General features: G+C 45.4%; 1 protein-coding gene across 2 annotated transcripts in view; it reads left to right on the forward strand.

Moving 5' to 3' along the window:
• Positions 1-17,442, forward strand: part of LOC135552771 (A-kinase anchor protein SPHKAP-like) — an 80,223-nt gene that overhangs the window by 57,017 nt on the left and 5,764 nt on the right. For both annotated transcript variants that reach the window (XM_064984594.1, XM_064984595.1), the window contains exons 4-7: positions 3,779-3,838; positions 4,208-4,351; positions 4,988-5,240; positions 7,106-10,598. In XM_064984594.1, the coding sequence (XP_064840666.1) occupies positions 3,779-3,838; positions 4,208-4,351; positions 4,988-5,240; positions 7,106-10,598 (3,950 nt within the window). The remainder of the gene's footprint in view (positions 1-3,778; positions 3,839-4,207; positions 4,352-4,987; positions 5,241-7,105; positions 10,599-17,442) is intronic.

The raw sequence follows: 17,442 nt of genomic DNA on the forward strand, positions 1-17,442 counted from the left end.
TAGTACCCGCAAAACACCAGTCTCAACGTCAACGGTGAAGAGGCGACTCCAGGATGCTGGCCTTCTAGGCAGAGTTCCTCTGTCCAGTGTCTATGTTCTTTTGCCATTCTGAGATATGACTTTTTTTTGCAACTCTGCATCGAAGGCCATTCTCATGAAACCATTAAAATACCATGGCAGTAATGATTTTAAATATAAAATATGTCATTTAGTGATACAACACAATATCGTAATAAAGATAATAGTGTTCTCTACCTTGCAGAAACAGCTCATTTTTGGAGACTATTGCCACCCCCACCTAATGGTGATGGCTAAATGATTTTGTCCTTGGGAAGGGCACTATATCTCCTAATTTTTTTTGACTGTTTCTCCCTCGCTCTTTCTCATTCTTCAACAGTCATCTCCTTACTTTTCTCTGCAATTGCTTTGACCTGCGTGGAAGACACAATAAGCCCAAATAATGTGATAACCTTCACAGCACCTCAGCTCGCACGGGCTTGATAGAACCACCTTTATAATAAGATAGCTTCAAAATAGGTTACACCACTACCAGAGTGGGCTTTCTTGAAAAGAAAGTAGGGAAAAGTCTGAATATGATATGTATGTAATAATGTAAACAAGGGTGAAATGGTGAAATTGCAATGTTCTGTGTTGTTTCACTCCGGTGGACATTTTGACTCTCCTGATAAAGAGCGCCACTCCAATTTTCAAGCTGCTACCGCCGTTTTGTTTCCTCCGTTTAATTCTGTCCCCTTTTCAGCTTTGGGGTGGTTAGCTCACTGATTCATCCTATAGGCTACTTTTTATAAAAGATCCATGAAATAGGCAGAAATGATGTAGAAAACATGGGTAAAGTGCAAGATTCATTTGTAAAAGAGGGAAATTGAAAAGAAAATCTAATCCACTCATTACAGAGACTAACATCCATGATGTCACAGAGTAACAAACTACAGATTCAGCCGGATTGTCAGACAAAACAGTTTGATCTCTAAGCTGATTGGGCCATTCGACCCAGTTCCAGTCGCTGCATCATTTACCTCTGTTTGTATTTCTCCTTCTGCTTCTCTTTTGATGTTAGTCCGAAGCGTACATGCCCTCTTCCCCCCGAGAAGACCCATTACCATGGAACATGGACACGAGTGCCACAGAAAAGAAAAGAGGAAGGGGGGAAAACATGGTGGGGAGCAGGGGAATAAGATGCTGAATATAGCCTACAGGCAAACCAGACAGTCATATTAGCCTAATTGACATGTGTGAGGAGAGATAAGAGGCCTACAAGATGGACCCCACAAGCGTTTGTTCTTTTACTTAATTGAGTCACATAGGGAAGTTAATCATAAAGAATAGCTCTTACAGAAACCATATGAATTGTGGGTAGCTAAGCTCTTTGAGCTTTGAGGGCTTTCAGCATGACGTACATCAGAGAGGGTATGTACGATGATCAAGGAGGTTGTATCAACCGCTGGGATTTACAATGATTGGTATGTTGATTAATACAGGAAATTGTTTATTTCTCCTCTCTAGAAAATATATATAATATGTTCTCTGGCTGAAGCGTGGGGGCAGAATATTGGGTTTGGAGAGATGGACCTGGTATGTACAGTGGCAAGAAAATGTATGTGAACCCTTTGGAATTACCTGGATTTCTGCATAAATTGGTCATAAAATTTGTTCTGATTTTCATCTGTCACAACAATAGACAAACACAGTCTGCTTGTCTTTATTGTCTTTATTGAACACACCGTGTAACAATTCACAGTGCAGGGTGGGAAAAGTATGTGAACCCTTGGTTTTAATAACTGGTTGATCCTACTTTTTATAACCTCAACGTTTTCTGTAGTTGTGTGTGCCTGTGTTTTGATCAACTTGGGAATTGATTTTTCCGTTGATGATAGCCAGCTGTCCAGGCCTTGATGCAGCAAAGCAGCTCCAAACCATGATGCTCCCTTCACCTTACTTTACAGTTGGGATGAGGTTTTGATGTTGATGTGCTGTGCCTTTTTTTCTCCACACATAGTGTTGTGTGTTCCTTCCAAACAACTCAACAGTAATATCTCCACAGAATATTTTGCCAGTAGCACTGTGAAACATCCAGATGCACTTTTGCAAACTTCAGATGTGCAGCAATGTTTTTTTTTTTGGACAGCAGTGGCTTCTTCCGTATTGTCCCCCCATGAACACAATTCTTGTTTAGTGTTGTACGTATCGTAGGCTCGTCAACAGAGATGTTAGCACGTTCCAGAGATTTCTTTATGTCTTTAGCTGACACTCTAAGATTCTTCTTAACCTCATTGAGCTTTCTGCGCTGTTCTCTTGCAGGATGGCCCCTCATAGGGAGAGTAGCAACAGTGCTGAACTTTCTCCATTTATAGACAATTTGTCTTACCGTGGACTGATGAACATAAAAGCTTTTAGAGATACTTTTATAACCCTTTCCAGAATTTATGCAAGTCAACAACTCTTAATCTTGGGTCTTCCAAGATCTGTTTTGTTCGAGGCATGGTTCACATCAGATAATGCTTCTTGTGAATAGCAAACTCAAATGTTGTGAGTGTTTTTATAGGGCAGGGCAGCTCTAACCAATATCTCGTCTCAATGATTGTACTCCAGGTTAGCTGAACCCTGACTCCGATTAGCTTTTGGAGAAGTCATTAGCCTAGGGGTTCACATACTTTTCCCAACCTATATTGTGAATGTTTAAATTATGTATTCAATATAGACAAGAAAAATACAATAATTTGTGTGTTATTAGCTTAAGTAGACTGTGTTTGTCTATTGTTGTGACTTAGATGAAGATCAGATCATATTTTATGACCAATTTATGCAGAAGTTCAGTAAATTCCAAAGGGTCCACATACTTTTTCTTTGCCACTCTAAGTTCATCTGGCTTTGAATAGATAGAGAGAACTGGATAGATAGGAACTGGTTATATAGTGTGTTACAGCTAACGGGGAGGGGGGGGGAAACTATCTGTTTATTGGTAAGTGCCCAACCAAGGGCTATGCCTCACTCCCCTTTTCTAATTAACTCAATTATTGTTTAAAACTTCCCCAAAGCCTTTGTAACTGTACTTTTACATACTTTCTCTACACAACCCAGCCGCACTGGCACGACAGAGTCACACTTATGAAAATCAAAGAGTTTGACAGTGCGGCCAATCTTTGCGTGTACAAACGACATTCGCAGTACTTTGCTGTTCTATAGTCTGGGTCAGCAAGTGAAATAACATACCTATGCAACTATGAAGGCTTTGGAAAACCCACCCCAGAATGAACAATGGCAAAGCAATCAGTGAAATTATTTTGAATTCCAATTTGCACCTTATTCCCTTTGTAGTGCACTTCTTTTGACCAGGGCTAATAGGGGTCTGGTCAAAAGTAATGCACTATATAGGGAATAGGGTTTAATTTGGGACCAATTCAGTAAAATTATATCAGTCTGTATGTAGGGACTGTCGCTCGCTCCCTGGGTACTGACTGACTGGGTGCCAATTAGCCCTGTTGTGTCCTGCTTATTCGCGCGTTGCCATACCTCCAAAATCACGTCCTGCTTGAGCCTTGTAATGGCCAGTGAGGGCTAACACAGCATGAATGCTTCCTCTGTCAGACGAGTAATCATGCTTTTATCTGGGTAAAGTCAAGTCATTGGAATGGGGAGTAAGGTTGGCTACATCACAGTCAGTATTCTGGACTATTTGATGCTAACCTCTCAGGTCTCACTATGTTTTTTTGGAGCTTCACATTACCACTGTTCTGAAGCTTTTTCCCTCTTATTGCAGATCTGCTTTGTGAATCTGGACCAGCAGAAGGTGGATCGTCACGACAACAGCTGCGTCAAGGTGTGCTGGGTCCCCTCTTCTCTTGTCATCTCTCTGTTACCCCCTACCCATGCTTTCCTCTCATATCCTCTCTTCCCTCTCCTCCCTCCTCATCTCATCTCCTTTACTCCCTCCTCCCCTTTCCTCCCCCTACCCATTAACAACTCTGCTCCTTCTCTCATCCTCTATCCTCGCCTCTCCTTTCCCCTCCTCCCGTTCCCCCAGAGTCTTTCTTAACTATCATAAACACTGGCTCTGTTGCCATGGATTCGGGATAATTAGCCTGGGTAAGAGGGGTTGATTTGTTTAGGTAATTAGCAGGTTTGTTCTGATGATGACTGCCTGTGTGCCTGTCATTGTGACTGTGGGCGACGTCCCTCTCTCCTCTAGAAACTGGCCTCAATCTCTCCAGACCTTCCCAAGCTGGTCGACTCTCTGAGTGTGCGACAGCCCAAGGTGAACGAGATCCTGCTGCTAGGCGGTTTGGAGACTCCAGACCCTTCTCACCCTCACCAGTACCCCACCCACACACAGGTGAGTGCACGCGCACGCACGCACGCACGCACGCACGCACGCACACACACACACACACACACACACACACACACACACTTCATGTCATTTTATATTAATGGTTTGTTGAGATCCCTCCATCCCAAATCCATCCACTGTCTGATCTGCTCTGAGTATTACACGGGCAGACAAGGTAGAATGCATCAATTATTGAACTCTTTCCCGGGGGACCCATGGGGCGGCGCACAATTGGCCCAGCGTCATCCGGGTTAGGGGAGGGTTTGGCTGGCAGGGATGTTCCTGTCCCATCGCGCACTAGCGACTCCTGTGGCGGGCCAGGCGCAATGCATGCTGACACGGTCGCCAGGTGTACGCTGTTTCCTCCGACACATTGGTGCGGCTGGCTTCCGGGTTAAGCGAGCCTTGTGTCAAGAAGCAGTGCGGCTTGGCTGGGTTGTGTTTCGGAGGACACACGGTTCTCAACCTATGCCTCTTCCGAGTCCGTACGGAAGTTACAGCGATGGGAAAGGATTGTAACTACCAATTGGATATAATGAAATTGGCGAGAAAAAGGGGTAATAAAAATATAACATATAAAAATTCTAAAAATGTGTGTGTGCCTATTTGTTCCTGCGTGTGTGTGTGTATTGTCTCCAGGGCCAGAGGGGTACAGATGTGTGCCTGGTCCAGTGTGCTGGGGGCCGGCGGCCCACCAGCATCATCTATGAGATCAACAAGTTCCTAATCGGGCTACAGTGGGGTCAGGAGAGGCAGGGGTCCCAGGGGATGATGATGGCAGGGCAGAGGCTGGATGATGACACCAACCGCTCTTTTTCATCCATAGAGGAGGACTTCCTCACTGCCTCAGAACACCTGGGGGATGACAGCGAGGATGACGGCTTACGAAATGGTGATTAATACTGATCCTTTTGAATACCCATGTACTATATTTGAGTTCATTGTATTTGACTGACATATGTGGTGAATATTAAAGTAGAGTAATGTAGTCCTATGTGGCTCAGTTTGAAGAGCATGAGGATAGCAAATACGAAAATGTCGATCTCAGTTACTGTTCTAGTTCACTTTTGACAAATGTGTCTGCTAAATAGGATACACCATTTATTATTTACAAATATACTACTGTGAAGCACTCCTTTTGGGAGGAAAAATCTGACATTTTTGTAAGGTTATACATTATTCAGTAGCCTACTCTCAAAACAGGTCAATGTATAGGTGCGCTCGGAAAGTATTCAGATCCCCTTGACTTTTTCACAAAAAAAATATCATTACAGCCTTATTCTAAAATGGATTTTTTAACATTTTAATTCTCACCAATCTACACACAATACCCCATAATGACAAAGTATCGTAACAAAATGTGGAAAAAGTCATGGGGTCTGAATACTTTCCGAATCACAAATAGTCTACATGCTCCTTGAATACTATTCTTACCACTGAAGATGTCCCTCGTCTCGTTTCAAAAGGGAACGACAGGCATTCAGCTGTTGATCTCTTGTTCTCTCGTGCCTGTCAGTCTTCATCTGTAAAAACACTTCTCTGTGGCTGGCTGGCTGTGTAGCTCCTTAGAGCATTTGTGCCTCGCATGGTGTGCCGTGCTGCTGAGGGCACATACAGTAGAATAGATCAATGCCTGTCATGATTGAGATTAATAGTATATGGCCCTGAGTTTGGCTGTGCTTTTCTGCACAGTGACAAGTCTCCCCTTATCTATAATATGAATCTCCTGTGAGTAGAGATGGGCAGGATTTCTGTTACATGTATTTGGAATACTTATTCGAATTACTTATGAGTATTTTGTCATTTGAATTACAATGGGCTGAATTACACTACAATGTATTTTGTATTTTCAAAATACTGTAATTTATAACGGTTCACATTTTGTGGCCCCCCTTTCACCCTACATTGGTATCAGAAGTCTGAGAGCACTATAGTGTGATAAAAGCATCTGCTAAATGAACTAAATATAAATGTATATGTAAAAATGAACAATTGCAAAGCATGCTGAGTGTTATTCTAATGAGCTCCGCCCCGAAACAATAAACAGCCTGCATTGCAGTTCATTTTGGTTTGTTCATTTTCACATATACATTTATATTTTGGTCATTTAGCAGACACGCTTATCCAAGGTGACTTGCACAACTAAGGTAGTTAAACAACAAGATATCAGAGTCATTGCAAGTAAAAATGATTTTGTAACCGATACTGAGAATTTTGTTGTTCTTCGGGCCGGCTACTTGCAAATGTATTTTAGTATTTTAATTAAATACATTACAAAGCAGTATTTTGTTGTTTATTTTGATACATTGATCTTTATTGCATTTCGTATCTGTATTGTTCCCATCCCTGCCTGTATGAATTTAGAACCAACACTGTGTGAATGGTCTCCTTTGAGTCAATGTACCAGTAATATTCATTATCAGATCAAGCCTCGGATAGGAGGTTGCTCTTTCTTACTTTGCATGGGGGTAAGTTAGCCTGTTCCCAGATCTGTTTGTGTTGTATTATAGCCTGTGTAGCCAACTCTTATGGTCATTGGTAAGACAGCACAAACATAACTGGGACCAGCTAGGGTTTGGTTGGTAGCTATAGTCACGTTTGAGTGGGTAAATGCTGCTCAGTGAAAGTCTGGTGTTATTGCTAGCTTGGTTAAACCAGAGCTGGGTTGTCATCGCTCTTGCTCTGGCACATTGGGAATTTGAGGTAAGTATATTCTAACAGGTCTGGACATGCCTCTCTCTCTCTTTCTCCACTCAGAGCCAGAGTGCAGTGATGTGGCAGAGGACTTGTCAGATGTAGCACACAGCGACAGACCAGCGTGTCAGAGGGGACACCTGGGCCAGCATCAGTGGCAGGACAGCGAGGAGTCCGAGGTGACCATCAGCGCCCCCCCAGCCACCAAGAAACGAGGAGGAAGGGCACCGGCGAGAGCTAGCAGTCATCACACCAAGGAGTCGGCTGGTCACTATGCCACCAACCTGGCCGAGTCGGTACTGCAGGATGCCTTCATCAGCCTGTCTCAGGACGAACCATCCTTCGCTCCTGAGGCCGCTGTGAGCATGTCCCCCGGCAGCCACCCCCCCACCGGCCTCGCCCGGACAGGAGCAGAGGAGCCCTGTCGGGCACGCGCCTGCTCTTTCGAGCTCCCCAAGATCGTCATAGTGCAGAGCCCGGATAGCTGCGAGGGCCTGCCAGAGTGGCTGGGTACTCAAGCCTCTCACGCGGCTCTGGAGCATGGTGTTGGTGGTGATGGTGGTACTGCCAGGCAGGTACCGGCGGAACACGGACCAGAGACCCATGACCTCCTCCCTACCACCACTACCACTGGACGCCACCCCAACAAACCCCTGCAGCGGGCCCTGGCATGCGCTGCCAGTGTCATCGGCACCATCTCCAGCCCACAGGTAGCAGAGCAGCTGGCAATGGAGCCAACAGAGGGGGACATGGAGAGAGAGGGACAGAGGGACCATGAGGGCACTGACTACTCCTTCTCCTCAGCCATGTGCGGGATGGCCCAGGTGGCGGGGGCGGTGGCTGTGGTGGAGCTAGCTGAAGAGGCCGGGGAAGTGGTCTGCGAGTCAGAAGACAACTCCACCACCGAGGTCTACTCGGCCGCCTCCGTGGGGCTCCTATCTGCAGCGCAGACCACCACAGCTATCACCCTCCACTGCAGTGTGGCCGAGGGGACCAGCATCGAGGCCTTCCGCACCAGCATTGCTGAAGTTCTTCACAAGGAGGCAGCAGGGGTGCTGGCTCAGCCCCAGGACTACAAGAGTGTGGCCCATCTACTGGAGTCCACCCACAACAGGATTGTGGACGGCATCACGTCTCCCAATAAGTCATGTCTGGACAAGATGGATGAGATGGAGGTGGACAATTTCATCAGTGAAGTGGCCGACGGCCTCTTCAAACACGCATTCGAGAAAGCGAGAAAGAAAAAAGAACTGGAAGGCCCAGGAAAAGACGTCACTGATATCCAGGGCTTTCTGCAGGAGAGCGTGAGCAATGTGCTCTTCGACATCCTTTGTCTCACTTCAAAGCGGATCGGTGACATTTCCAAATGTGATATAGGGTCGTTTGACAGACAAGAGGGTGATGTCGGCTTCAGGGACTACGAGGCGGCCGCCACCACCAAGGAACCATTAAGCCAATTACAGTGCTTCGTTGGCTCCAGCCAGCCTGATAATTGTGAAACCCAATGGGCAGATAAGACACCCGTCTACTCCGGGATGAGGGAGGTGAAATATGGACTGGAGGAGAGGGAGAGTGAACATTATGAGTCTCACAGCTCGCCACATATCAGAGAGCAGCAGCAGCGCAGACAAGCTCCGACTAAAGCCTCGTCCTCTATTAAGGACTGCTATGACCTCCAGGGCCAGCAGGCCAGAGGAAACATCAGAGAAACTTTTCCAGAGAGCTTAGCCCACCAGGTCTCTTCATCACTGGGAACAGAGAAAAGATGGATAGCCAGTACAGACAGCAGACAGTCTTCTCTGACCCCTCAGTCCTCTTTTAGCTCCTCCTCCACAGGGACCTTGGTCTGCCTAAAGATGGACTCAGATTCCAGAACTACCCCCGTCAACTACTTCGCTGATGATCTGGCCACCACCGTGGTCTCCATGGCCACTGAGCTGGCCGCCATCTGCCTGGAGAACTCCAGCGGGAAGCAGCCGTGGTTCTGTGCCCTGAAGGGTGCAGCGGGCTACTACCCTGAGGGGAGCTACCTGCTGCCCTCCTGTTGCACGGCCCTCCGCAGAAAGGAGGGCCAGAATGGCGGTGTGGCATCCAAAAAGCACCGGCCACCACGCCTCAGTGAGATCAAGAGGAAGACTGAGGAACAGCCCGAGTTGATGGAGTGCCTGGTCAACCGCGTGGTGGATGAAACGGTCAACTTGGATGACATGCCCCAGACTCTTGATCCCTTTGCGCTCTTTGCCTCCGAGGTCACCGCCCGCATCATGAACTGCCCCGAGCTCAATGTGGTTGACACCTCCAAGCCCGGCCAGCAGACCCGCAGCCGGCTGCAGTGTGAGCGGTGGAGCCGGGGCAAGGCCGCCAGCTATGAAAGCATCCCAGAGGAGGACGCAGGCCCTCCGGGTACCCCCAACACCCTAGGCCCCGGCAGCCGGCTGGGCCAGAACCTGAGCAGGGGAGGCTCCATCTCCAAGCAGTCCAGCTGCGAGAGCATCACTGATGAGTTCTCCCGCTTCATGGTGAACCAGATGGAGATGGAGGGCCGGGGTTTTGACCTGCTCCTGGACTACTACGCCGGGCAGAATGCCAGCAGCATCCTGGCAGCAGCCGTGCAGCAGGCGGCCACCAAGAAGAACGGCCACCTCAATGTGAGGACCACGTCCTGTCTGTCGAAGCAGTCCAGTACGGAGAGCATCACGGAGGAGTTCTACAGGTTCATGCTCAAAGACATGGACAAGGAGAGCAAAGACTACAGTATGGGCAGAACTAAAGAGTGGAGCAACAGCCTATTGCCTCCATCACCCAGAACCCTCTTCTGTATCCGCCAGTCCTCCGTGCCGGACAGACGTTTCTCAGACTCAAGGCTGACCGTCAACTCGCCCATCAAGGCCAACTCCTTTGACGGCTTTGTCCGCAATGTGCACGGGGACACGCTTAATATCTACCCCACCAACTCAGTTCAGGTGTCCGCCACGGGCCTGTGCAAGTCTGACTCCTGTCTGTACCAGAGGGGACAGACGGACCAGATCACTGACATGCTGATCCACGAGACCTGGTCCAGCTCCATTGAGTCCCTGATGCGGAAGAACAAGATCATTGCGGACCCGGAGGACAGCATTGACCTTGTGGATGCAGAGTCCCAGACCCAAGTGCTGCAATATGCCAACCGCCTGGCTGCAGACATCGTGGAAACCGGGAAGTCTGTCCTGCAGGAAGGGGATTGGGCCGGAGGAGGTGGCATGGTGGGGCGACAGCAACACATGCCCGTGGGGGAGAGGAGGAGGGGCTTCAAACATTCCCGCCCTGGCTGCACTCGGAGCAGAGCTAGTCAGGAGCAACCAGGAGGGGGCGGAGACAGCACATGTACAGCAGCCGGGCCCCCCATAAGGGGACCCAGGGAGGTCCCTGTACCAGTGATCCACATCGAGACAGATCAAAGGGATGATCCTGAGTCTGGGGACCCGGTGGAAAGAGCCGGACGCCACCCCTGGGACCCAACGCCCCCTGAGGGGACAGCCCAGTGGCGCGCTGAGAGGGCCTCGGTGAGGCGCAGCAGGTAAGTCCTCTCTCAGTTCACATTTCCCCTGTGAGTCAATCCCACCCTCAAACACACACACAGGCTCTCACAGCTCTTCACAGCAAAGGGGCATCATCACTGGGGATGAGAGAATCACAAGGCTATCAAAGGCTGCAGACTCTCAAACTGCTTTTGATGAGAGAGAGAGAGCAAAGAGTTAAAGAAATATGAGAGCAGACAGACAGACAGACAGACAGACAGACAGACAGACAGACAGACAGACAGACAGACAGACAGACAGACAGAGGTGACAAAGAGTTAAAGAAAGATGAGAGAAGACAGACAGACAGACAGACAGACAGACAGACAGACAGACAGACAGACAGACAGACAGACAGAGGTGACAAAGAGTTAAAGAAAGATGAGAGAAGACAGACAGACAGACAGACAGACAGACAGACAGACAGACAGAGGTGACAAAGAGTTAAAGAAAGATGAGAGAAGACAGACAGACAGACAGACAGACAGACAGACAGACAGACAGACAGACAGACAGACAGACAGAGCAGAGAGAGAGAGGGGGCAAAGAGTTAAAGAAAGATGAGAGAAGACAGACAGACAGACAGACAGACAGACAGACAGACAGACAGACAGACAGACAGACAGACAGACAGACAGACAGACAGACAGAGCAGAGCAGAGAGAGAGACGGGGGCAAAGAGTTAAAGAAAGATGAGAGAAGACAGACAAAGTGAGAGAAAGCTCATGATGGAACAACGTTCACTTGCATGGTATTATTTTTTCATTTTCCGAAACACCTTGAATTGTGAATTCCCTTGGATTATACAGACCCATAGCCAGGTTATGAGTCATGTTGCTGTGTTGGAGGCTACAGCTTTTATCTCGAGCTAACCTTAATCTTCAAGGTGGCATAGACATGCCTCTAGTCAGGATAAAACGCAGATTCTCATAAACATTCATACAAACACACACACACACACACGCACACACACACACACACACATATATATATATACTCCCCCATATGTATTTGGACAGTGAAGCAAAAATGTTTGGTCCCATATTCCATGCAGGCAATCACTACATCAAGCTTGTGACGTGTTGGATGCATTTGCAGTTTGTTTTGGATTAGGGCAATTCCACACTAACAGAATGATGCTCAGATTAAAATGTTTGTCAAACAAAAATAAATGGTTTGTCCCATCATTCTGTTACCAAACTTTGCATCTGCACTGTTATTCAAGTAAATGTTTTTTGTTTTTTGTGGAAATTGTTAAAAGTTGTGCATAGAGTTTTATGGTTTGTTTAACTTTTCAATTATTGTTTTTTGTTTGGCATACATTTAAAGTGAAAAATCTCAGCATCATTCTGTTACCCTGGAATTATCCGTGTCGTGACGTGACTAGCATTAATGTGATGACTGTTATTCATTGAATAATTCCCTACTATGTTTAATTGTTATTAGATTAAATTAATTATGTAACAATGAACTAATTAGGAATTTCGAGGCACCAATTTGGGGCACCAAAAGTTGTTTAACGAGTTAACGTCTCCTGAGTTAACTGAAGAATATAAAGATATCATAACAGTCACTAATTAATCATTTCCTCATATCAGTCTTATTCTGAATGGCACAGACTTCGTGAATCTTCACAAACCCAAGTCTTACTAATTATTCTGTACCGCACAAACTATATGATAACATAGGATACACACACACACACACACACATACACAAACACACGGTAAAGGTTATTGATTATAAACTTAATACGATGAAAACAAGTCCCTGGCGGACTAACACAATGTGACACCTGTTACACAAGATGGAGAGTTAAAGAGAGAGAGAAAGCGAGAGAGAAAGAGAAGCAAACACTTGGATACATTTGGGAACTACACTCACAATAACCATAATACCTTGTCCCGGACTGCCGCTCTTTGGGGTAAGAAGTCATGTATGTATATTTACGCGTTGAAGGTCTTCGTCGGGTATCTCTGTTGGGCCCAGGCTTTTATGGAAAGAGTTCCGCTTTTGAGGAGGGTTGATTGGGCTTTCTCCTTTGGAGGGCCTTCTCCTTCGTTCTCAGGTGTATGTCTCTGATTGTCCACAAGAGGTCACGGTGTCCTTCTGAGTTGCCTTAGTTAATTGCACTAGTTCTTGAAGAGTGGTCTCCTGAGGACGGCTAATCAGCCGTGTCGGTGATCCCAGAGGGGTGATGAAAGCATTGTAGGCAATGATGATTTGAAGAGAATAACCGGATGGTCCTGCTTATTCACCTTCTTAGATACAGTACTTGGATTGTTAGAGGTTCCTTAGCATTGCATTGTTAGAGGTTCCTTTGTCTTTTGTAACCCAAAACGCGGTGTAACCCAAAACACAGCCTGTAAATGCGTCCAACGAGTCAAGTTACAAGCTTGATTTAGTCATTGCCTGCAATGGATATGGAACCAAATACTAAACTTTGACTATTTTAAAGTGGAACTGACAGAGTTTTAACTAATTTGCAGATATGAAACAGATTAATATAATTCATCAATACACCAATACATTTCTTGGTAGTCCAAATAAATCAGATTGTAAATCACAGCTGACCTGGTACATTGTTTGCTTTCGCCACCAATTTGGGATGCACTGTTTAAGTTTCAATGTCAATATAATCAAACTAGCAAGGGCAATGATCACAAGCCAGTAATAATGTGGCTAACAGGCTAACGCACACGTGTCAAACACAAGGCCCGCGGGCCCTCTACTTCATGAAATTACTACCTGATGTGCTTGCATTGGTGAATTCAACTTCAATTGCTTCCGTGTGTCCCGTTTACAGCGTACAGCAGAGGGAAAGTGTACAGACCACGTGCAACAGTCCTAGCTAGGCTACTAATATGTTGCTGTCTGGCTTCGGTTTTAAAAGCTTGACAATGAACCGCCAAAGAACTAAACCTGCAACAAACCACCATGCAAAGGAGAAACATGTATCCTATTACAACAACGTTAGAGCAGTAGCCTAGAGTGGCTACACTGCTACAATACATTTTGAGTGCACCATACAGCAATGCTGCATTCAACCACACCGATGATCCATGTTGTGCAAAAATAAAAATAAACATGTTTTAAGTTTAAACGTTACAACAACTTATAGCTACATTTTTGTTATTTGGAGATATTCCATACTATTGATTAAGGTTGCATCATATTATGCACATCTGCAAGCAGGGAAGCAAATGCTGGGTAAATATGACTTATCTCTTCTTTTGTTTTAATGTTCAAATTCTATTTACATCATCCTATGTACATCAGTGGACATGATCAATTTTTTCAAATAAAACAATGGCCAGTTTGGGTCGCAGTTGCACGTAAAAAAATAAAATAATTCCCACTTATAAGATGTACATAGGTCTGGCCCGCAAAGTCGTTTTTTTCATTATGGCCCGTGTGCTGATTGAGTTTGACACCCCTGGGCTAGCCTATCTATTTATTTGAAATAAAACAATGACTACGAGGTTAAAGTGCAGCCTGTCAGCTCTGATTTGAGGATGTTTTCATCCATATCGGGTGAACGGTTTAAAAGCACTTTCTATACATAGTCCCCCCATTTTAGAGGAGCAAAAGTGTTGGACAAAGTTAGGACAAATCCACTTATGTGTATTAAAGTCGTAAAAAGTTACGTATTTGGTCCCATATTCATAGCATGCAATGACTACATCAAGCTTGTGATTCATGTGCTGTTTGTTTTTGTTGGGTTGTGTTTCAGATGATTTTGTTCCCAATAGAAACTCATGGCAAATAATCTATTGTGTCATTTTGGAGTCACTTTTATTGTAAAGAAGAATAGAATATGTTTCTAAACACTTCTACATGAATGTGGATTCTACCATGATTACAGATAATCCTGAATCAATTGTGAATAATGATAAGTGAGAAAGTTATAGACACACAAATATCATACCCCCCCAAAAAATGCTAAAAATGTAATGGTGAGAGGTAAGAGGTAATGTCTTGGGCGTATGATATTTGTGCGTCTGTAATCCAAACGTATGGAGTATAGAGCCAAAAGAAGGAAAATGATTCACTGTCCCAATAAGTACAGAGGGCACCGTAAAATGTGACATTTTACTTGATCTCAAATTTTAAAAAGTATAGAGACACATTTTTTTAAATTACTTCCCTGTCCAAATACATATGGATGGAAATGTATATCACACATACAGTATATTATGTATATAAGAGACACAGGCTACATACAACAGTGGCATCATATTGTCCTGTAATTTGGGTCTGACATTTCACTCAGAGGAAAATTGTGTAACATGGACTCAGTAAGGTGAGAAGATTCACACAGACCTTCTTGGTAACGTGAGAGTGGCCTTTAGGGGGCCAGTGAAGTGTGAATATACACACTGCAGGGAGGCCTTGTACTGGAGGAGGTGGGCACCACAAGGAGGAGGTTACAGAAAACTTCCTAAGTACTTTAGGTCACTTTATTGGTGTTCCAGGAATTAGTTGCGCATCGTGAGCTCATAAACTAAGCGACAAACATTTGCAGACCACGTCGACATGCTGTAGATGACAACACAAGGTCTCACAAATAGATAGAGCAGATAAAATATAAAGTGAAGTGTTTAGAAAGGAAAATAAACAATGGGGTTTAAATACTTTGGAGGTAATTGACAAAACAAACATAGTATCATATACAGGTAACTGCCAAAATAAAGGAAACACCAATAGGGTGTTGGGCCATCACAAGCCAGAACAGCTTCAGTGCACCTTGGCATATATTCTACAAGTGTCTGGAACTCTATTGGGGGGATGCAACACTATTCTTCCACGAGAAATTCCATAATTTGGTATTTTACTCCAGAATCTCCTAAAAGTGTTGCTTAATTGCTTAACTCATGAACCCAACCTATGTGGAAGCACCTGCTTTCAATATACTTTGTATCCCTAATTTACTCAAGTGTTTCCATTATTTTGGCAGATACCTGTAGATTGGATTGACACGTGCAATAAATTAAATGAAAAGGAAAATAGTTGGAAGAGATTTATATTTAAGCTGCTTACTGATTGCAGGGTTTGCTGGTTTTTCACTTAACAGTTAATAAACTCCAATTATGGAACAATTCATCTCCATCTGGGTCTTTCCCTGGTGAATACGTGAGGCTCATTGACATTGACAAACAACACCTTAACCCACTCTGGGAATCTGGCAGCTTTCAATCATCTAATCAGGATTTAAATTCATCAGTTTCTCTGTTGCGTTAAAAAGAAACAGCCAACACTGCAGCCTTTCATTTCATTTTTTATTCATGATTAATGTGGATAGGCACAAATACAAAACATCCTTTACACACCAAAGGACATGGGTTATCCATCCTCTATAAAAGGGGCACATATTTTAGAAATGCCAATACTTGGTGGTGGTGGGGGGTTGTATGTAATATGTGGTGAACAGGATTTCATGGTCCCAACACAAATGTAAAATGTATATAGCCACAGTACAGAGCACCTTTTTTTAAACTACATTCTAGAATCAATAAATGTACAATCTGTATCCCCTGAACAAGAATAGAACCAAATCAATAAATTTACAATCTGTATCCCCTGAACAAGAATAGAACCAAATCAATAAATGTACAATCTGTATCCCCTGAACAAGAATAGAACCAAATCAATAAATGTACAATCTGTATCCCCTGAACAAGAATAGAACCAAATCAATAAATGTACAATCTGTATCCCCTGAACAAGAATAGAACCAAATCAATAAATGATGGGAAAGATCACATCAGAGGGGTTGAGCTCCTCCCAGTCTCCCAGCCTATCACATCGTATGTACACTCTTAGAACAAAATGGCTAACTAAAACCATTAAAGGTTCACTTTATGAACCGCTTTATGAATAATTTTTCTAAGAGTGTATACAGTAGGTGACCCTGCTGTTTGCTTTCCCCAGCTGTGAGAGAGAGAGGGCCGCAGTGCCCTCTGCGGCCGCTGCAGTACCCACTGTAGGTGAGCAAAACAAGCGCTCTCTGAGTGCTAGCAGTGAGGACAGTTCAGGAAGCTGGTCCCAGATCGCCCCCGATGACGACCCCCACGAGGAGACCAGTAGTTTTATCCAGCTGAGCGAGGGGTCAGTAACCTTAGCAACCAACTGCTGCTCCGTCCCATCATGCACTGCTCCGAGCGCTCCTACCGCTACTACTGCCCTCGCCGTCCGTCGCCCTCTCATCAGCCCATTGCTGCTCACACTCACTCTGTGCTGTCCCGTGCCAGTCTTCGGCTCTTGCCGATTCAGTGGAATAGCTGTATGACCGGGGGCTTTCCTCTCACTGGTAGAGAGCTCACCTAGTGCACTGAGCCCCACTCCAGAGACAGCGTGGTGTAGAGCTCTGGGGGCCTGCAGTAGCATAGGCATTACGTCACACTGCTTCTCACACATTAAAGGCCCACAGAACATTAGCTTTATCATTCCCTGCTTCAGCGACTGTAGTGCTATTTCTCAGTTCCACTAGCTAGCCTCATACTGACATCGAGCCAAGCCAAAAACCTGAGGTAGTAAGTCTATTACTGCCATTCCTCTAAGCCAGGAGAAATGAGACCAGGGTATAGATAACAAAGAGTGGGGCGGATACGTTTCTAGGCTCCAGAGGACTAGGAGGAGGGCTGTGTGGCTGGTTGGCTTCAGCTTGGCAGTAGTGGTGATGAAATGTGTGCTGCTTGCTGCTTTTACCTGCCAGCATAGACAGCTGTGGCATAAACGAACACCTGGTGGCTATTGCCTTCCTGACCACATCATCCCCGATTAACACCATGGTGACACTGCTGCCACTGGACATGGTCGCCCACTCCGCCCAACTGCTCAATC

This window comes from Oncorhynchus masou, chromosome 13 (assembly GCF_036934945.1).
Source record: "Oncorhynchus masou masou isolate Uvic2021 chromosome 13, UVic_Omas_1.1, whole genome shotgun sequence".
Taxonomy (NCBI): Eukaryota; Metazoa; Chordata; class Actinopteri; order Salmoniformes; family Salmonidae; genus Oncorhynchus; species Oncorhynchus masou.